The following is a 22,870-nucleotide window of genomic DNA, read 5'->3' as shown; positions in this document are numbered from 1 at the left end:
AAAATGCATAGCTATTAGCTTCTCTTTTATGGATCATGAGCAAAGGTTGCCTTCAAACATACACTAAATAAAATGTATGCATATTTTACAAAATATAAATATATCATAAGCTTTATCTTTGATTAAAGCATGGATATGTTGATGACCAATTAAATCTCTTCCAACATTTTTGTTGGAAAATACAAGTTGAGTACTGACATACATGTGAAAGCCTAAAAATCACCATCCACCAATCGAGGGGAGTCACGGCACGCTTGCATCGACCTCAGCAAATGGGAAATATTATTGGCCACAGACATATGTATTTTTGTATATATTTAAAATTAAAAAAATTAAATCTTAATCACTAAAATTAAAAGAATACAATATTATATGAACAAATTATACAATTGGACCGTAATAAACTTATTAATTTAATTTTATTATCCTTTATAAAGTTAAAAAAAATATACTTAGTATGATTTAATTATGATTTAATTATGATTAATTAAGTTTATAATTGACGTTTAGTGGACCATTCCAAGCTAACAGATAACCTTAATAATTTGGTGACTGCCTGTCACTAAACCCAACTTGCCATTGACTCAAGGCCATGTGAATGGAATTTGTCGGACCAATAAGATTCGATAATCCTTGCTATGAACTGAAACTAGGGCTAGGGTTCTTAGATTAAGGAGACCTAAATCCGAGATTAGATATTAATTTAATGGTAGCTACAAACGAGCTTAGCCAGGTGTCAATCATCAACAAATGATATAAGAACAAAGACCAAGAAAAAGTTGTAGCAATGAAGAATTAATTTCCCATTAATTTATCATCCCAACAAATGGAAATGTCGCTTTTATGAGTCATCCCACCATCAGAAAAAATTACTCAAAATTAAATTAAAGTTGGGAATTAGGGATGTTTAAGAGTGAGACATAAACAAATAAATAAGAAACTGATGCACATGAACTTTATCATAACTGTCAAATATTTTTTCTCCACCTAAGGAAAGAAGATTTGCCTTTGTCATTCTCTCTCTCTCTCTCTCTCTCTCTCTCTCTCTCTGAAAGGAAGCCCACATGGTAATCTGGTGGAACTTGGAATTTTATTTTGCTATTAGAAATATACCTTGTGGCTTGTTGTGCTTTATATGAAGATGTTAATTTGTTTGTGAAGTTAAAAAAAAATTAAAAAATTAAATATTTTTTAATTTTTAATTTTATTTATAAAATTAAAAAAATTTATATTGTCCTGTATAAAAAACCAACTGTTATTAGACAAGAATAAATTTAGCAATTTGTATATTTATATTTTGTAAAATATTGATAATTCATATATTTATATTTTGTAAAATATTGATAATTCGTTTATTAGTATCATATTTTACATAAAAATTATATGTTATAATTTATATTGACATGAAAACATAAAATATATATTTTTATTTTGTTAAATCTATTTATATTTTTTGTTAAAATTTTAAATTATATTATTTTAATATTTTTTTATTTATATCGGGTTATCTTATATTTTTTAAATTATTAAATTTACTTAAAAAGGGTTTGTCCTGGAAGTTGGAATGGACCGTGGGCTCCCCTTGCAATTCTTTTGATTAGAAGGCTCAAATAAAATGAAGCTCAACAGGCTAATTTGGCAAAACATACGACAAAGATGCCACAAATCCAAGCATCCAAAAGCCCAAAGAAATAAACTAGGGAAGGGTATCCAATAAAGCCAGTGAAACTTCCCCATGAAACAAAACATGTGACGAACCATGAGTAACCCATAACTCAAATTTAGTCGTATTTCTTTTGTATATATACAGTATGAACTTGCTACCATTTTAAATGGGAAACTAATTTTTGTTAAAAACTTTATGCTGTTAAATCTCTCGTGGTTCCCAAATAGTTCTGTTGGTGATTTATTACCTAGTGACCATTAGAAAGGAAAGACAGAATTATAATCTACCTTTTGATCGTTGAATTTTGCGGGGCAGCAATATGTAGATGGCTTTCACTTGAAGAAAAAAAAAACCAGTTAATGTAGAACATTTGGCAATCCATAAGAAGGCGGCAATATCAGCTTTGTTAATTCTGAAGTTGGTTACTGATATTAACATCAGACGTTTTTCTATTATTTGTCTGTAATTTCCCTTCTATGATGGAACTTCATTCGTTTTCCTTGTTTCTTTAATCCCTGCTGTTTGGTTTTCATTTGTTGGCATCCTAGTCAACCTCCTACCAAAGTCCAAACATAAGAGACCAAACCATAAGGCTGAAAGAATCGTCACCTACCATGTGAAAAAAAAACATTTCAATACCTAAGTCGGAGTAGATAAAACCGCGTATACGAAATTACCATCCTAAAGCAACACGCATGCCGTCCAAGCTAATTTATCAGTCGACTCTGCATAGACAATAAGAATTCTATATTCCTTGAAAACCTGTTTATGTATAGTCCAAAACTCGCCTTCAACGGTCAGGATATGATGGCATTTGGTCTCATTCTCAGGATCCAATTGTTGCAATTAGAGAGTCTTCAATTTTTAAACACACGCATCTGTTTACATAATGTTGACCTTTTGCTGATTTAATTTAATTATATATGCCAAAGTTGAATGATTAGAAGAGTTTGTTTAAAACTATAGTAATATAGTTTAACCATTCGTTTAGGCCTTGAAGAACATTTCACCTTCATTCTCTCCTCTATGCCTTTCGACCATGGCTCTCTCCATCTCAGTTTCATGCCATCTTCCTGCTCAACAATGTCGTTCTCTTGTCATGAAGATCTTCATTTCCATTCTTTTGCTACTCCCTTATGCCAATCCACTTTCCTTCAACTTTAATAGTTTCAGTCCAAACAAGCAAAACATTGAATTCGAAGGGGATTCTTTCGCATCAGCTAACGTTCTTCAACTCACAAAGAATGATGCTATTGACAGCCTCACTGGCAGCATTGGACGTGCCTCGTACAATCAACCAGTGCGCCTTTGGGATGCTAGCAACAGAAAGCTAACAGACTTTACTACCCATTTCTCCTTCATCTTAAAAGCAGTCAATCTTAGTGAATATGGTGATGGGATATCCTTCTTTATTGCACCATTCGACTCCAAAATTCCTCCCAATTCGAGTGATGGGTATCTTGCATTATTTAATCCTAACTCAACCACTAACTCCTCCAGCAATAATATTGTTGCAGTGGAGTTTGATAGTTTCCAAAATGAATGGGATCCAAGTGATGATCATGTAGGCATCAATATCAACTCCATCGTTTCAGTGAAAACTGTCACATGGAAAAGTAGCATTAAGATAGGATCAAGAGCAAACGCATGGGTAAGTTACAACTCTACCACAAGAAATCTAAGTGTTTTTCTAACTTATGCTGATAATCCAGTCTTTAGTGGAAATTCTAGCCTTGCATATATTGTTGACTTGAGGGATATTTTGCCAGAATGGGTTAGAATAGGTTTCTCTGCATCCACAGGGCGTCAGGTTGAAATTCATAACATTCTTTCTTGGAGTTTTGATTCAAGCTTGGAGACAGGTGGTGGGAAGGGGAAGAATTTAGGTTTGATTGTTGGTTTGACTGTAGGTTTTGGCCTATTGGCTTGTGGATTATGTTTGTCTTTCATCATCATATGGAAAATAAGGACACGTTTGAAAGACAGTGAGGCCATTGATGTCACCATAGAGGATGAGTTTGAAAAGGGGACAGGGCCAAAAAGGTTTACGTATCATGAACTCATTCGCGCAACAAATAGTTTTGCTGAGGTTGGAAAGCTTGGAGAGGGAGGATTTGGAGTAGTTTATAAGGGATTATTAAGTGAGTCCAACATAGAAGTGGCAGTAAAGAGGGTTTCCAGTGGGTCAAAGCAAGGAAAAAAGGAGTACATATCAGAGGTGAAGATTATTAGCTGTTTGAGACATAGGAATCTGGTTCAACTTCTTGGCTGGTGCCATGAAAAAGGTGAACTCCTTCTTGTCTATGAATTCCTGCCTAATGGAAGCCTTGATTCTCATCTCTTTGGAGGTAAAACCATGTTAACATGGACTGTAAGGCACAAAGTTGCACTTGGTTTGGCCTCTGCCCTGTTATATCTTCATGAAGAGTGGGAACAATGTGTGGTACATAGAGACATAAAATCTAGCAATGTTATGTTGGATTCAAACTTCAATGCAAAGCTGGGAGATTTTGGTCTTGCAAGATTTGTAGACCATGACCTTGGTTCACAAACAACTGTTTTGGCCGGCACCATGGGCTACCTAGCACCTGAATGTGTCACAACCGGCAAGGCTAGCAAGGAATCTGATGTTTATAGTTTTGGAGTTGTGGCCCTCGAAATTGCATGTGGAAGAAAGCCAGTTGAACCGAGGGAAGAACCAAGCAAGGTAAGGATGACAGAATGGGTTTGGGACCTCTATGGAAAAGGCCAACTTCTAGAAGCTGTCGATAAGAGATTAGGCAAGGACTTTGATGAGCGACAAATGGAATGTTTGATGGTAACTGGGTTATGGTGCTGCCATCCTGATTACACTCACCGCCCTTCTATAAGACAAGTGATAAATGTCCTAAACTTTGAAGCTCCATTGCCTATCCTGCCATCAAAGTTACCAGTACCAATGTATTATGCGCCTCCCATGAATCTCTGCAAATTATCCTACACATCATCGTCATCAACAGGTCTCACAGGTTCAGAGAAACATCGAACTCAATGTTCATGTAGTAGTTGCTCTAAAAATACATATTCATCAACGTCAGGAGGCTCTGGAAAAGCCTTTTAAATAGTTCTCATAAGACTAATTAGTATATCCTGTGCAACTCTACATTCCATACAAGTATAGGTAAAGTATAGCTTCACCATGTAACTTGTGTTTAGTTCAGGTATTTTGTGAAAATTGTGATAAATGGATTCATCGTTTGTTTTAGAATCATGGTCTCAATGTACTGTGTTAAACTGAAAATTAAAGCCTTGCCAAACTAATCGAATAGCCAGAATTCGGTTCTGAGGAGTATTAACAATGTTGGTGAAATTTTTATTGACATCAAATAGCATTTGAATGCTACCATTGATAAAAAAACAAAGGGATAATCTATTTTCTTTCATTTTCTAGTCGATGTGCCCTCTTTAAATTGTCTGTCAGCAGTCTCCATTCAGACAACAGCAAATTCAAAGAACCTCCAGAAACCTTATGAATCTCATGTTCCATCTTCAAACCTTCTTTTGTCTTTGTCCATTACAACGCATTCCCCCAAACAAAATCTGGTGGCTTTGCCTCTGGATTTTGATAAACTTTGTTGTCGTGTGCGCTAAATTATGGTATCATCCGATATTTTTCCCCTTCGGTTTCTTCAAAGTTTATATGATTTCCATAGTTTGGCTCCATATTTCTAGTCTTTTTCTGATACAAGGCTACTTCCGCCATCCGAATATTCCCATTCCCTTTCAGAAAGATTACAATAGAAATTGGACAAAACCTGATTGTAACATACAATATAAAGGTCAAATGATGACCATATGAACATAATTCCACCCTCGATTCATCCGTCTTGATTCCTTCAATCTGAAGCTCTATAATACTGTCAAACTCAATGAACTGCAAAAAAGTACCCAAAAACATAAACTTAAAAATAAATAAATTGATCCCATTTCATTAGTTATCATATACAGCTAGTTCCTATGAAGTTCCTGGACAATATATTATAATACTCTTAAATCATCTTGTCACAGTTTGATAGTATTTTTTTTTCTATCAAACTTCTTATTTTTTATTTAAAATATTTTGTTAAATTAAATTTTAAGAATATAATTAGAAACTACTTCATTCATAATTTTGAAATACTTTTTTCATCTTTAAATCAACATTTTATTTAAAACAAAAAGAAGTTAAAATTATATAAAAAAAATTTTGAACCAACAAAATATCAGTTAGTGACAAGATAAGTGAAAGAAAGGTGAAAATTTTTTGGTATAAAAGATGTTGTAATTTGAAAATATAAAAAAAAAATTATAGGTACAAGAATTTAATTCTATTTGCTGGATATTGATTGCATAAATTAATTATAATAATAATAATAAAATTTTTATAAAAACTTCATTAAATATGGCGTAGTAAATGTTAACTTTTTGTTTTCATGCTTTTCTTTATATATAATAACAAAATAAGTAAATAGAAATAAAATCAAAAGAAAGTAAAAAAAAAAAAAAAAACAATGTACTAAATGAAGCTTAATTTATGAGTTCAATAATGGGAGCGTTTGGGTTTTTTGGGTGCAATTCCAATTAACATAAATTATGAGTTCAAGTTTAATTTTCAATTTTTTGGGGCAAAGTCAATTTTGAGTTGATTCCTTTTTTTGGCCCAAAAAAGTTTTTCAGTTGATTTAATTTCATGTGTGATGTATCCATTGGTCAGCTAAGGTGGGCCAAGTAGAATAAATTAGCCCATATTCATAACAGTTTCTACGGAGGCCCAAGTAGGCTGCAGAAAAGTAAGTGCTGGGTCGGACTCTGCTTGAAATTTCAAATTTTGGTTTATTTATATTTATTTATCTATCTAAATAATTCAAATATTATATACAAAATATAACATAATATATAACATTAATTTTTTAGATTACTTTTTGAAACAAAATTAATTTTTTTATATTATATACGACAATACATAGTATAGAAACAATATTAAAACAATTAATTATGTTGGTCCACTCTTTCAAATCTTAGCCCAAACCTATCTCTAAAACCTTTTTTTTTTTAAGTATATATCTCTAAAACGTTTATTGAATATTAACTTTTTGATATATTTTGCTCTGTTTGTTTACAATAGAGGTAACAATTGATATGTAACTTTTTTTTTTTTAATTTATGATACAGTTGATATATAACTTGAATTCACTGTTATTGAATCATATATTATGGAAACAAGTATTTGTAAGTATATTTAATTAAAGTTTTTTTCTTAAAGGATGTATCATTGTTCAATAAAAAATCTCTAAATGTCACATATTTAATTAGATTTTTTTTTTCTTAAAGGAGTATATATTGTTTAATGCTTAGGTCATGAGTGTGATTAATAAACAGTTTTATCCTTCAATGTGATTAAATCATAATCCATTTATGATTTGATTGGGATTATTAGGTTTGTTTTGACTTATTATCTATCAAATATATGTATATTATATATTTGGGAAGGGTTAATGTCATAAATAACTTTTAAATTATAGTAAAATATTTAATATAATATCTAAATTTTAAAAATTTATAATGTAATATTTGAATTATGAATCTATTAATTAATGTGATAATTATAATAAAATATTTAATATAATATCTAAATTTTAAAATTTTTAATGTAATATTTAAATTATGAATCTATTAATTAATGTAGTATTTAAAGAATTGTTTGCTTGTTACGTATCATAATTTGAAGTCAATCACATTATGAATGATTATTACATATTAAAAAATTTTATAATTCAAATCCATATTAAAAAATTTTAAAATTCATATACTACTCGAACATTTTATTATAGTTCAAAGTTTATACATAATACTAATCCATTTGTGAATTTAATTAAAATTTAAAAGTTTATTTTATTGATCTTTGTAATTGAATTTTTCAAATGATTGAGATATATAATTAAATTCTATACATTATAAATATAAATTTATATTGAAGATTATCATAATTTTTTTATTTAAGATTATCAAAAATTAAACCATAAATACTGAAAAAAAATTTAACATTTTATCAAATATATATATATATATATACATATCTATATTTAAGTTTGTCATCATAAATATTTTGTTGTAAACGATGGACAAGACAAATAGAAGTGGTGAGCCGAACCCTGACGAATAAAATGAAAGAATGTTAGGTGCATGCACCACATGTGACAGACTCAACAGTGTTGGTGGACTGTTTCCATTATAGATGCGAACAACACAAGACAAGAGAATCAGTTAGCGGAAAAACGTGGAATTTTCCATTGCAAAGTAGTTGATGTTACGGGTTTTAGTTGTTCTTCACATCTTGTTTGTTCCAACTTACAATTTTTAATTTCTAAAAAATGAAAAAAAAATGAAGTGTTTTTTCCTTACATTTTTCGAGCAAAATGCGAGATTTTAAATCAAACTTTTTTTTTTTTTTGCTTTTTTGGGTATGGGATAAAAAGTTTACCTAACTAAATGGATAAAATGAAAGTAATTAAATTGTTTGTTAATTTGGCATCTAATTAATGCCAACCAAGTACTTTATTATGCTAATTATTATTAGAAAGTATCAAAAATTTCAAGATTTCTTTAAAAATAATTATGAGATAACTTTAGTAATCAAAGAGTAATCAATTATTAACCTAAAATAAATTTATAGAATAAATTATAATCAGTTATAATGTCTAATCTCTCTCATTATTATATTTTATATATTATTTACACTGTTTATGTAAATAGGGTTCTATATACTTTTCATACAAGTTAACCGGACTTTTCTCCCGAGCTATCATGATAGAATTACAAATTTCTTTGTATTTTTGTCTTCTTCCCTTTTTCTTTTACTCATTTTCATTCACTCAAATATGTTTATTTGAAGCTTAACAATTATAAACCTTGACACGAAGAGATTATGGATTACAAAAATATTTATAAGTTGAACTCGAATCTTAAATTAATTAATTTATATAATTATTTTTAAAAAATAATATTAACAGATCGGAGATATAAATTTTAGTATTTTATATCACTTCTTCTATTTCAAGATTATGACACTCTTTGCATAAAAAAATATTTTAAAGAAGTTAAAATTAATAAGAATGAAGAGTTTGACCCTTTAATTCGGATGATAATAATAATTTAATTACATTTCTTTCTAAGCTAGTTACTCATATTGACAATTTTTAGGAACAACGATATCATAAAACAAATATTTTCCACATGTTAACACATGTTGGTCATTTTTATGCCTAAACGTGGAATAGGTTGTCTTCTAGATCGAATGAATTAAATTGGAAATTGAACGGTACGATGTAGTTCATTTTGTACCCGTAATTGGAAAATTACAATTTCAATCAAAATTTATGTGAGGCAAGACTGAGTCCAAAGATGATTTAGGTCTGAATATAAGGTGGCTATTTCGATTGGATCTTAACCAAAATTTTTGCAAAGGAAATAGAAAACATTGGCAGCCGTTTTCAAGGACTCGGCGCTTACGTTTCCCATTACGATAAGAGATTAGGCCAAAAACAAATTAACGTGAAAAATATGGGAAGAAAATTAAGAACATGCCAATGGCAAAACAAAATATAAAAATGCATGTCACCTTTTTAAGAAAATATAAGTTTTGATCATAATCGGATGAATGTATAAATCAATTGAACTAAACCTAACAATCGATCAATTTACTTCACCCATTTTAATGTGCATAAACATTATTTATGGTATTAATTTTGTTGAAGGATTTACAAGATTAGTAATTAAGATGAAATGTACCAAATATATAGGAAGAAGAAATTCAAAGCACTAGTCCAACCAATTAAGTACTATAGACCAATGCAGTAAATAATGAATAAGTATGCACAATTCGTTGAAAATATGAACATGTTTTATATGACTATAATTTTAGTCTTCATTATTTTCATCCTAGACCATAATTGAAAGTACATTTTTCCAAAAGTAAGCTCATGAGACATGAGTGCGTGTTGGGATTAAACAATTAATTTGAAGATTGACGTAAACTAGTTAGAAGATTAACCAAGCTGTCCAAATTGTCAATAGTTTGAATTTGAAGTAGACCTCAAATTTCAAATACAAAATAATAACATAATATAAAAATGATACAAAAAAAATATAAAAATGATATGATTTAAAATTTTAATAAAACCCATAAATAGATTTAACAAAATCAAAAAAATTATATTTTATATTTTCATGTCAATACGAACTGTGACATGTAATTTTCGTATAAAATATGATACAAATATATAAATTGTTAATATTTTATATAACATAAATATACGAATTATTAAATTTAATTTGAAGAGAGAAAGCGAAAATATATATATAGAGAAAAAGAAATGTAAACCAATCTAGAATGGGTGAATAGAGGATGAAAAAGAAGGATAAACCGGCCACCTTACAGCAATCAAATTTGACGTTTGTATTTTACCGGATAAAAGAATAAAATATATGACGTCTTTCAAGTTTCAAGATTTAGTTCAACCATTGAAACGAAACCAATTTTGATAAAATAAAACTCAACTTTCAACCACTAAACTAACGACTTTTTGACGTATTTGTAAAAAAAATTTTCAACCACTTCAACAAAACAGAATTGACATTGGCATATGGATATAATAACCTGTCTCGTTAACCAACTTTGACATTGGTTCAATGTCATCGCTGAGCTTGCATCCTGGTCCAATTTTTTTCTTAAATTAATACTATAAATCCCATTTTTTCTTGTCGATTCATCATATAAATTATCAAACTTCATAATAATTTACTGTTCAAGAAAAAAGAAATATCTTTATATCACATTTCAAAATTAAGACACACTATGATTATATTATTTTGAAATAAAATTTTTAAGTAATACAAAATAATTTTCGTAATTATTAAAAAATTTTCAAATAACATAATTTGTTCAAAAAATTTTAATAACTATAAATCAACTAAATAATAAATATTTAAATAGCTCATAAGTTGATATAAATGATAATTGATATCAGAATTGATTCTGAAAATACTAATGATAATGATATATCGCCGAGAAAGATGAACCGAGTAAAAATGATGATAAGCTGTGAATCTCACATGTTGACTCCACTTGTTCTTGTTGGTTTGTGGTCCTGTCCTAATAGAGGAACTGCGGTTTCAATAAAGGATAGTGTTAAAATAGTGTTAAAAAGGGACAGATCTGATAATGGTGGTTCAGGTAAAGGGTAAAGAATAAACTTGTCATGGGAAAACGTACCCTGGAGATTACGGCTGCCCCGTATTTAAATTTTTGTGCGTCTTGACTGCGGCACCCAGCACAAGGTGTTGTAAAAAGTCACAAGAGGATAGCAAGGTTTGGTTCCTTTTCACCTTTGTAATCCAACCGCGATGGGGGTCGGTTGATGTCATGGAGTTTCCATTGGTGATTGGTCAAGTGCGAATCTAAATTCAAAACCTGAAAATTTTCCTAATTAATTTTTGAAAGTCTTTTTTTTTTTTTTTTTACGGTCTTCAAAGGTTTACAACTCCATTGGCCAGTAATTCCATCGGCAATGATGACTACTCAAAGGCTTAATGACCAAAAAAGCAAGGAAGAAGAAAAAGAGGAAGTTGTTTTAATTAGCTAGTAAGCTAAGAATTAAACCCTTAAGCATAGGCAACTGGGAAGAAAATTTGATTAGGGGTACTGTATTAGACAGTATGAAAATTTTGAAACTTACCTCAATTATAATTATTTTTAAAAAATGATATTTAATAATATTTAATAAATTTTTAATTAAATCCGATACATGTAATTTTTTTTTTTTAAGTTGTCGACAAATTTTGTAAAAAAAAAAAATGAAATGCATCAAATTAAAGGTTTATTTCATTTATTATGATTCGAATATCAAGCACCTGGTGATCTGGTCTGAGATAAGTGTTAATCTAACTGGCGCCTGGTGGTATGATTAGAATAACCTTCTTTATTAAGCTCAATTGGCCCTTAACTAAAATTCAGTACAAGTTTAATTCCTTTATAGGAATTTGTGCACTTGAATTAAATCACACACCTTTCTTTCAGCAATTCTTGTTTGGCTGCACAGTTAACTTGGTCTGATTAGAGTTAATCTTTGGTATCATTTTGAAGAAATTCGCATATTAAGCTGCAATTTTCCCTGAATTAAAATTCTTTTATATTCCTTACATATTATATCTGGCCAGTATAAAAAGGGCGTTTATGAATTGCTCTTGAATCATCAAAAAATTTTCTTTCTACAATTCTTGTCTCATAACAGAACAAGTTTATGGTTGTCAGCTTAATAGTAAGATTTTCTCTTTACCACTTTTTTCTTTCTCTCCCTATTGTTCATATGACTTTTCTTTTCTTTTTTTTTTTTTTTTTTTCTGCTTTTACATTTCGTTCAATTGGATCAAACCCTTTTTGAATCTTTCAAAGTTAAATGGTAGGAACTGAATTACAAGTCATTTTTTACTTTTATTTTTCTTCCTTTCAATGTGGGATATGTTGTTTCCATACCTAAATTTTGGTGAACAAAATGCTACTTTGGTATCAATTTGTCAAAGCCAGGAACAAACAACATTGAACATATATTTTTTTTCTCTATGTCTACGTGGTGCTTAACCCGGATGAATTATTCTAAATGACCCAAGAATTCCCTTTTAATTATTGAAAATTCAAAAGAATACTTTGGACCTTTGGCTTTTCACACACGTTATTGAAAGTAGAAATGGACTTTTTTACTCGAAATTTTTATCTTATGTGTTGATAAGTCTATTTGAATGACCGAAGGATGGGATATATCGAGGAAAGTCTTAAAATCCCTTCTTGTTAAATTAAAAAATAATAATAAAGATTTATTTAGAGTTTTTACTTTCAATGAAAGGATAATTACATTTTTCACATCCATTTTTTTTTATTTGGTTCAATTTTTCACTTAATTTTATTTATTTATTATTTTCAATTAAAATTTATGATTTGACTTAATAAAACAAAATCTATCTCAAATAATTTTCGATATCATATAGGACTTTTGCAATAAACTTATCAAATAATCCATCTTATATAACATAGAAAAAAATTTATCATATACCATTATAAATTTTATTTACGGCATTTGTAGAACAGTTTACTGGAATATAATTTCTTGGTAAGTTCTAACGTAGGTCAAACAGCTCTAATTAAAGAGAATATAATTCAATTAAAAACAGCCATAACTTGTCCAAAAGAAATTAGTAGTCGTTCTTTTGTTATTAGACCACTTATATAAAGACCATCTGACTGCAACATTATGGCTTGTGCACGTTTTTGAATGCCGTTAAGAATCGCTTGCTATATTTTTGTAACGAAAAAGACGAGTCTTTGTCCAGTCAGAGAATCATTGATTTCTTCCCTTTTCTCTTTTGCTTCCAAACGATTTAACATTGTCTAAGTTCATAGGATTTCTTTTCTTTTATGGTGAGTTTGAAAGCTTCTTTTTGATTTTATTACCTGTTTTCTGGGATTCGTCTATTTAATGTTTTGAAAAGCGTGAATATTATTATGAATCGTCTTATATTCTGAAGAAGTTCTGGTCTTTACAGCTTCAGTCCTTCAAGAAAAATGGAGAAGGTGGCAAACAGGAGCCACATGAGAGGGCTTGTTTTATGGCTAATAATGATCATCAAGTTATTAATCGTTCTCTCTGCATGCTCTGCTGAATTAATCCCAGCCAGGTTCTCCCTTTGCTCTTCCTTCATTCTCCCATATTTTTGCCCTGTTCTATTCTGTATGTTTCTCCTGCCTGCGCCTTTTCTCCTTATGGGAGTGATTAAACACACAGAGAGAGAGAGAGAGAGAGAGAGAGAGAGAGGAGATATTGCATTGCTTTTAAGAGAGTTGATGAGTCCGCATGCCCGGTTGCTTTATGGTGCACCATGTTAAATATTAGGAGCTAGGTTCAAATAGACTAAAATAATTCAAGTTATGGCTTGATTTAAAAAAAATTTTTTTGTTACAATTGAAGTCGCCAGGAATTGAACTCCAATCACGAAATTAAAAGTTAAATACTCTGTCAACAAATCAAATTTAAACAAATTTTGTCCCTAAGTAATCTAGTTCTTCGTAACTTTCTATTCTTTGTATATAGTTCTCTGTTTTCTTTTTCATCGCTTTCGCTTACTCTATCTAAGAGTTCATTGGGCCTATTGAAGGGTTTGGCACACCATGACTTTTTCACTCTTAACCTAAAGAACACGGTATGATTGAATAGTGACCCGTGACCCAAAGTTCTAATAAGAGTTGGTATCCCAACAACTCCTTATCGTCTCTGCGGCAATGCTTTTTGGGTGGCAATAAAATTCTTTCGGACCTCCTTTTTTTGGTTAACATCAACATGTTTTTCAAAGTTCCTGATTATTGCTTGTAGTATCAATTTTTTTGGTTTTTTTTTAGAATTTGAGATTACGAAAGATTGAATCTGATTCCTGGAACTAAGAACCGTCCACAATTTTTTGATCTTTATGTTTTTTTTTCATGGACAAATTAAACATCTATACTAACTATAAGACATTTACAAAAATAAACACATTCTTGAATGTTTGAATTGCAGAAAACTCCTAAAGGAAGCGGACAGTAACCCTCCTGAAGTCCAGTTGCTGATAAGTGATCACAGAGTAAGATCATATTCCCCCTCTTATGAGGTTCTAAGTTTAGTATATGCCAGTGGTGATGAAAAGTAAAATAATTCAACTTGCTTTGTACGATTCATTTTGTTTTTGGTACCGAGAAAAGGACCTTTTTGTTTATTCTTCATATCATAGTATCATTAATTATCAAATGAACCTTTTCAGGTGGTTATTGACAATGGACTTGTTCAAGTCACTATCGAGAATCCATCTGGTCATTTGACAGGAATTAAATACAAGGGAATGCATAATGTGCTTGAAAGGAGAAACGAAAACGACAATAAAGGGTATGCAGATTTTAGTTAATTAGTCACAAAAGTTCTCTCCTCTGTAGTTTCTTTTTTTTTCCCCTTGTTTTTGTTTTTTGACTTTCCCAGGTTTTGGAAAAACCATGTTCTCCGTTACTTACATTTTTCTTTTGGGGGATGGAATATATTCTAGGTACTGGGACGTTGTTTGGAATGATAATGTCTATGACAAGTAAGTTCTTCAGCCTTTCTACATTAATGATTTCATGAATATCTGTCATTTCTTTAATTGACACTTGTTTTTTTTGCATGCTACTGCAGGCTAGCGGCAAAACATGTCAAGGTTATCACACAAACTGATGACTTAGTAGAGGTTTCCTTTACCAAAAAATGGAAATTTGCAACAGACCATCGCTATTCAGTTCCCTTAAACGTAGACAAAAGGTCTGCAATTGTTATAAAAAAAACCTCAAAATTCTACAAGATTGAATGTTCAGCTTGAAAGAACAACTTTTTATAGCCCTTGTGCTTATTTTTAATATTCTTCCAGGTTCATTGTCCGACGAGGCGTGCCAGGGCTTTACATGTATAGCATTCTCGAGCGCCAGGAGGATTTTCCGGAGGCTTATATGTTCCAAATAAGGATTGCTTTCAAGCTCAAGGAAGACAAGTAAAACAAAGATGAACCCTTGACTACCATACAAGATCCATTTTTGCCTAAACAGTCAGGAAACAATTAATGTGAATGTTTTCATGTCACATTTTGAATCAGGTTTCGTTTCATGGCGACATCGGACACCATACAAAGGATCATGCCTACTGCGGAAGATCGAGATGATAGTCGGTCTCAGGTTCTTGCCTACAAAGAAGCGGTTCTATTGACCAATCCAACCAATCCAGAACTTAGAGGACAGGTATTTTCTTTTTCTTCAAGACACTAAACTGAAGTACTACTCTAATTTTACGTGGGAAAGTTTGATTCTTTAGGAATCTCTTCCTTATAGGCGTTGAAAAAAACATGGCTTTTTTTTGTCTTTATCTGTCTTTTTCATAATTGTGGGGGTGCAGGTTGACGATAAGTACCAATATTCATGTGAGAACAAAGATAACAAGCTTCATGGGTGGATATCCGATGATGATGCCGTGGGTTTCTGGATAATCACCCCCAGCGATGAGTTCCGAACTGGTGGCCCACACAAGCAGGACCTCACTTCTCACGTTGGCCCCACTGCTCTCTCCGTAAGTCCAATTATAAGCCAACACAAACATATATATATATATATATATGTAAGATTCCATTCAGCTTGACTGGCTTAATGTTTGTCTAAAATTTGATTATTTCCATGATCTAGATGTTTGTTAGTACTCATTATACCGGGACCGAGATAGATGTATTCTACAAGGAAGGAGAGGCTTGGAAAAAAGTTTTTGGTCCTGTTTTTATCTATCTTAATTCTGCTTCTCCCGACGATGATTACCGCAAGACACTCTGGGATGACGCTAAAAGACAGGTTTGTTGACTGCTAGCTCGACCCAATTTTTTTCTAAACATCTTATGTTATAATATTTGACCAACTAACCCTTTTAACACTTCTTGTGCACATTCAGTTGAATGAAGAAATTGAAAGCTGGCCGTACAATTTCACTCAATCGGATGATTTTCCTCATGCTGAAGAACGAGGAGTAGTGGAGGGTCAATTACTAGTGCGAGACCGGTATTTGTTTAGTCTACATTCATGGTCTTTTTTTTTTCCCTTTGTTTTGTCATCTTTATCCAATTAATCTAGTATTGCGCAAGCGTGTCTTACTTCTAATTTTCTCGGTTCAGATATATGGATAAAGAATTAATGCAGGCGCAATCTGCCTTTGTGGGGTTGGCGGCGCCTGGATATGCAGGATCATGGCAAACCGAAGGAAAGGTTAATATTGTTAACAAAGTTGTATCTCAGGTATAGACATATATCAAGATTAAGTGTAACGAGCGATTAAGACTATGTTTTTGTTATCTTCTCATCTGTTTCCAGGGCTATCAGTTCTGGACTCAAACAGACAAGGCTGGCCGTTTCAGTATAAAAAATGTCCGACCAGGGGAGTATAATTTGTATGCATGGGTCCATGGTTTCATTGGAACCTATAAGTTAGATCTCAACATCACTATCGAACCAGGTAAAATTGATCTCCAAATTAATGCACTTCTTGGGCCGTTGGGTTAACAAGTCAACATATTCTTGGGCTTGCCTTTCTGGTTCATTTGAACTAGCTTTTATCGGAGATTCATGAACATGTTTCTGAATGCAGGAAACAAGATCAACTTGGGTACCCTTATATATGATCCTCCAAGAAATGGCCCTACATTGTGGGAAATCGGGATTCCTGACAGGACTGCAGCCGAGTTCTTCGTACCGGAACCAGACCCAACATTTGTTAACCCAATCCTCAACGATGACGAGGACGCGTAAGCTCTGTTTAACTACATTGTGACACCTTTCTGCCTAATATTTTCAACATAGATTTCAACAACTTAAAATTATGTTTAACAATTAACAGATTCAAACAATACGGATTGTGGGACCGCTACTCAGATATTTATCGTCACAGTGATCTTGTCTACACTGTGGGCGTTACCAATTATTCTCGGGATTGGTTCTTTGCTCATGTTCCCAGGTGCCAATTTCAACTCACTAATAACTGACGATCCTCGTATATTTTTCAGGGTGTTTGACTGTTTGGTGCTAATATTTTCTAGTACAGGAATATAGAGAACGCTTCGAACTGGGGAACCACATGGCAGATTAAATACAATCTCCAAGATGTGAACGAGACAGGAAGGTACACTCTCCAGTTGGCCTTGGCAGCAGCTTCTTATGCTGAAGTACAGGTATAAATGTCATCTCACATCCTCAGCCATGATCATTTATCAGGGGTATTCTTTCACTTAACTGCTTTTCTGATAAATTCTTTACCAATGCATTCATAGGTTCGATTCAACAATCCAGATGTCATTCAACCTCATTTTACAACGACGAGAATAGGTTACGATAATGTTGTAGCAAGGCATGGAATCCACGGATTGTACAGATTGTATAGTATAAAAGTACCTGGTAATAGATTTCAGAAAGGGGACAACACAATCTTTCTAACTCAGCCAAGAAGCCAAGGCTCATTCAACGCGGTTCTGTATGACTACATTCGATTAGAAGGACCAGCAGTATAATCAATTATCTAGTAATGTGCGAATAGGAAGTTCGTTTATATTCTTTCAGGTTGTAATGATCATAGGCGTTGCTAGTGAATTTTGATCCATGCCTAATTTGGGCCAAAATGCATAGTAAGAAGGTAAAATGAGAGAAAATTATTGTTTCATTTACTTGATATTGCTCATTGGCTAGCTTGCTTTGAATTCTTTGATTTTGGCAACTATCCATTATACCAATTACAAGATCCCACCCAGGAGGCAGCAGTCCAAGCCATAGTCGATTAGAAAGAAAATTACCTTAAAACACGCCAAACAAACCAGATAAAAAAATCATAGCACAAAACCAACTTTAACAAAAGCTGGTAGTTCACAATTCAGTGTTGAGAGAGCCTTTGATTTTGAACCTAGGACCTTAATTAATTCTGCCTTCTTACTGCCTGACTGTGCTCGAGAAGCTTTTTCGATAAATTAGCATAAATAATTTGTTCACAATGCAGAAATATTTCACCAGTTTAGCAAAACCCAAGGGGCCCTAATTGTTCAAAGGCTGAAGAATAAAAATTGGAATTATAAAAAGTTACAAATATAATACGAGCAACAATTATTGAACTGATACAAGATATTTTCTGCGTTGAGTGTTTGATGGATCTACTCTCGCAGTTTTCTTTTTTAAAAAATTATTCCTTAATAAAAAATAAAATTTTGTTTATAAATCACAATCTAATCCTGCACATCAATAATCCGAGATGCGATGTATTTTTTTTTGGTCAGAAAGTACAATAAAATGAATTTTTTTTAACAATCATTATGCTTGAGTATTGATTTTAATAAATAATAGAAATTAAAGAGCAACAGGAATCAGGCTAGTAAAATTGTTAGGAATGTTTTTATTCCTCATCTTTTTTAGGTGGCAAGGAGCTCACATTTTATGTCACATCATGTCATATCATGTCATATCATGTCATGTCACCATACGGAACAAAGGGCATTAAGCAAAGCATCATCACTTGCTATATCAATGCGATGGTATTAGCTAAACATCTGCAGAACCAAGTTGATCTTCTTTCTAATTCTCTCATTGCCTAACGCACTTTGGATCAAAAATGGCAAAGTCACCGGAACAAGAGCACCCTGTTAAGACCTATGGCTGGGCCGCCAGGGACACATCTGGTCATCTCTCTCCTTTCAACTTCTCGAGAAGGTGAATTCTCTCAATTTTTCTTAGTACCATGAACTCTCTCTCTCTCTCTCTCTCTCTCTTCGTCTTGTTCCATTAATTTAAGGTTATTTTTAAATGATTTTTACATCTTTGTGATTTTCTTTTATTTCGAGGGGAAAAAGAACATGGGGTTAATTCCTTAAATGTGATAATGTTATGTGTTGTATTTAACTGGTGAGAACAGGGCAACTGGAGAAGAAGATGTGAGGTTCAAGATATTGTATTGTGGGATATGCCATTCTGACCTTCACAGCATCAAGAATGAATGGGGAATCTCCATCTACCCTATGGTTCCAGGGTGAGATCATCTATCTTTTACCATCTCATTCTGGATTCTCCTCTTAATATTAATCTTGAATTGTTCTTTTATTTTCGCAATTATTTGGTTTTTTGTTTTACTTCACAAAATTTTTAATTGCTTGGTAAATAACAATATTCAAACTCAAGGCTAAGAAAAACTCCTTGAAATCTGCTGCTCGTTCATCATATCTTAGCCAATCATAACTACTTGAAATTGAGGTTACATTCATTCCTTGCAAATTCAAATAACCAAATCTAAGTTCTAATCTTTTTTTTTTCCCTTATGGAATGGATTTCAGCAGTATTAAAGCTTAACTTCAATCTGATAATTAAATTCAGATCTTAGACAGTCACTCTTAAAGATGACATCCAACACAAATGAGATTTAAATCTCACTTGTGTCTTTGTTTGTACAAAAAATAGGAGAACATTTTCTTCTGGACCACCGGGAATGAGATCTGTAAACTTAACGAAAGGAAACAGTAAAACTCCCACCTACTTGCTTTTTCCTCGACGGGATAAATTCCATTCCTCTTAAAATTAATGCAATAATGTTCTTTTAATTCAGTGAAAAAGACAATTTTTGGTAGATTTATTCATACATTAAAAGAAGAAATTCTTACTAACATCCCTAAGCCTGATTGGTGTAATAGTTCTACGTATCTTTTCCTTCTTTATATATTAAAAGTGGGCATTAGTATTGCATTCAGCCCTCATGTTATGAGACAGATATGAAGCCATTTGTCTCTCATAAAATCATCAAAACTGGGAATCCATATTTTTTATTCAACACTGAAAAGTAAAGATGTGGTGTGTTGTATATGCGGCCTTAAAGTAGCTTTATAAAGACAAGTTCCATGTATGTATAATTTTTAATGTACGTAGCTTATTCCTGAAGCAGCCCATGCCGAATCCTGGATACTTTTGCGCTTTAAGCTACCTGCTGGGCCTCTCCACTAGGCCACTCAAAGAAATGTTTATTAGTTTCAACTAATGAGAGATAACACAAATTCTCCGTAATTTGCAGGCATGAAATTGTAGGGGAAGTGACAGAACTAGGCAGCAAAGTGAAAAAGGTTAAGGTGGGAGATAAAGTGGGTGTGGGATGCATGGTTGGTGCTTGCCACAACTGTGAGAGCTGTGAAAATGACCTCGAAAATTATTGTCCTAAAGTGATACTTACCTACAATGCAACTTACTATGATGGAACAATGACACATGGAGGTTATTCAGATTCAATGGTTGCTAATGAACGCTACGTTGTTCGGATCCCTGATGGCATGCCCCTTGACACTGCAGCTCCATTGCTATGTGCTGGAATCACTGTTTACAGTCCATTAAAATATTTTGGATTAGGTGAACCTGGAAAGCACATTGGCATTGTTGGCCTTGGTGGTCTTGGTCATGTTGCTGTTAAATTTGCCAAGGCTTTGGGGTGCAAAGTAACAGTAATTAGCACTTCCCCTAGTAAGAAGGCCGAAGCCTTGGAACATCTTGGTGCTGACTCTTTTTTGGTTAGCCGTGATCAAGAAGAACTACAGGTAATTGAGTACAACTACCCAAATTTGAAGCAAACTTAGTAATTTGGATGCTTCATTTAGAATTCAGATGGTAATTGCTTTAACTAATTTTGCTAAAAGAATTTTTTAAATTGAATTCTTTTGGGGTCATTTCGGATTCGAGCAGGCTGCCATGGGTACTTTTGATGGAATCATAGACACAGTCTCTGCTGTCCATCCAATTATGCCACTGCTTGGGCTTCTAAAATCTCATGGAAAACTTATCATGGTGGGCGCACCCAACAAGCCACTTGAGTTACCTGCCTTTTCTTTGATCGTGGGTAAGCATAAAACACTTAAACCATTAATCATAGAGTTGGATTTCTGAGTCTAATTAAATTAAGCTGACAAGAAAACATGATGTATCTTGAGAAACAACAGGAAGGAAGACGATGGCTGGGAGTGGTATCGGAGGAATGAAGGAGACACAAGAGATGATTGATTTTGCAGCAAAACACAACATAGAAGCAGACATCGAAGTTATTTCGGTGGATTATGTGAACAAAGCGGTGGAGAGACTTGAAAAGGGTGATGTTAGATACAGGTTTGTAATTGACATTGGGAACACATTGGCCGCTACCAAGCCCTGAAGACCAGTCGGCTCTGTCTAGCCTTGTTTAAACTACTATAGTATCAGCCATAGCTTTAAAAAGCTTGGACATTGGGGTTGTTTTGTGATCGAATAAAGCTTGCTTAAACAGACTTGTTATGGACAGTTTAAGCAGTCAATCAATAAAGAGTGCAGGAACAAAAAATTCAATGCTTCATGGTTTTTGGACAAGAGAAAACCTCTTATTACAAGTTATATGTACTTATTTAATTCTAAAAAAGAGATATTTGAATATGATATTTTGTATCTGAGAAACAGAGGGATTTAAACACTGCTTTTGAGGCAGAAATCATACACCAACCAATTGAAACCACGCAGCAAAAGGTTTTTTGGTAAACCGACAATTTCATCGGTACCTGTCATGCTAGTGCTAGGTCTCTGCTGCAGTACCACATGCAGATCATCAAATTTCTCATGAACCTTTCGCACCACAGAATCTTAAGACAAAAAAGAGGACTTTTATAGACGTGGAGGACAAGATCCAGAAGGTCCGTTTTCCATGTGTTTCACGACATCACAACCTTGCCACAAAAAAAAAAAAAAAACCCAATGGATTTCAATAGTATTTGTTGTTCTTCAACTATCAAACGTAATCAATAATATTTAATATTAATATGTTTTATTTTAATATGGTATATGATATTTTTATTTAAATTTAAAATACTTTGACTATTACAAAATATCACATATTTTTTTTTATTTAACCTCAATTCAAGAAAAAAATATTTCATTCAAAACATTTCTTTACTTACTTCGATTACTACAATATACTTAGTCTCCGTAATTGATAAAGCAATACATTTCTGTAACTTAGACTGCCAAGAAATAACTTTTCCTACAAAAGTGAATAACTACCTTGAAATAGATTTTTTACCATTAAGATCACTTGTCATATTAGCATCAGTAAACCCTTCCAGAATTGGTTGTAAAACTTCATAACTCAAGCACATTTTTAAGGTACTCTTTAAATATCTAAAAATCTATTTCACTACTTCCCAATGAACTTTTCTTGAATTAGAAAGAAATTTACCCACTACATCAACTACATGAGCAATGTCAGGCATGTATAAACTATAAGATATATTAAAAAAACTGACTGCAAAAGAATAAAAAATACTATACATAGTTAGTTGTTCTTTCTTAGTCACTGTACAAGATTTCTTACTTAGATGACAATGATTGATAAGTGGATTACTAACTAATTTAGCATGTTACATATTAAATCTACTAAGCACCCGTTCAACATACTTTTTCTATGATAATCACAGCTTTCTAGCTCTCTTATCTCGGATAATATTCATATCGAGAATCTGTTTTGCTGGATCTAAATTTTTCATGTTAAAGGACTTAGATAATTGTTTTTTCAACCTATGAAC

General features: G+C 32.4%; 2 protein-coding genes and 1 pseudogene across 3 annotated transcripts; all 3 read left to right on the top strand.

Annotated features, from left to right (window-relative positions):
* Positions 1-2,586: 2,586 nt before the first annotated feature.
* LOC111292991 (L-type lectin-domain containing receptor kinase IX.1 pseudogene) lies at positions 2,587-5,467 on the top strand (annotated as a pseudogene).
* Positions 5,468-13,016: 7,549 nt separating this feature from the next.
* Positions 13,017-17,982, top strand: LOC111291755 (uncharacterized). 2 transcript variants are annotated; one of them, XM_022883722.2, is made up of 17 exons: positions 13,017-13,154; positions 13,280-13,411; positions 14,287-14,350; positions 14,528-14,649; positions 14,804-14,842; positions 14,932-15,054; positions 15,161-15,280; positions 15,383-15,524; positions 15,679-15,849; positions 15,963-16,121; positions 16,219-16,325; positions 16,439-16,529; positions 16,635-16,776; positions 16,909-17,065; positions 17,158-17,274; positions 17,362-17,488; positions 17,588-17,982. In XM_022883722.2, exons 2-17 carry the CDS (start codon positions 13,299-13,301, stop codon positions 17,822-17,824), a joined length of 2,031 nt encoding a protein of 676 aa, XP_022739457.2. In that variant the 5' UTR covers positions 13,017-13,154; positions 13,280-13,298; the 3' UTR covers positions 17,825-17,982. The 2 variants fall into 2 exon arrangements, with proteins under 2 accessions (XP_022739457.2, XP_089622586.1); XM_089766460.1 differs by lacking the exon at positions 17,588-17,982 and having other exon boundaries at positions 17,357-17,488.
* Positions 17,983-18,849: 867 nt separating this feature from the next.
* Positions 18,850-21,651, top strand: CAD6 (cinnamyl alcohol dehydrogenase 6). The gene is made up of 5 exons (XM_022883723.2): positions 18,850-19,007; positions 19,210-19,323; positions 20,353-20,866; positions 21,012-21,165; positions 21,266-21,651. The coding sequence occupies exons 1-5, from the start codon at positions 18,910-18,912 to the stop codon at positions 21,472-21,474; spliced, it is 1,089 nt and encodes a 362-aa protein (XP_022739458.1). The 5' UTR covers positions 18,850-18,909; the 3' UTR covers positions 21,475-21,651.
* Positions 21,652-22,870: the final 1,219 nt, after the last annotated feature.

This window comes from Durio zibethinus, chromosome 10 (assembly GCF_047325235.1).
Source record: "Durio zibethinus cultivar Kanyao isolate XHJ-2024 chromosome 10, ASM4732523v1, whole genome shotgun sequence".
Lineage (NCBI taxonomy): Eukaryota > Viridiplantae > Streptophyta > Magnoliopsida > Malvales > Malvaceae > Durio > Durio zibethinus.
Note: the sequence above shows the minus strand (reverse complement) of the source record. Positions and strands in the feature narration are given on the sequence as shown.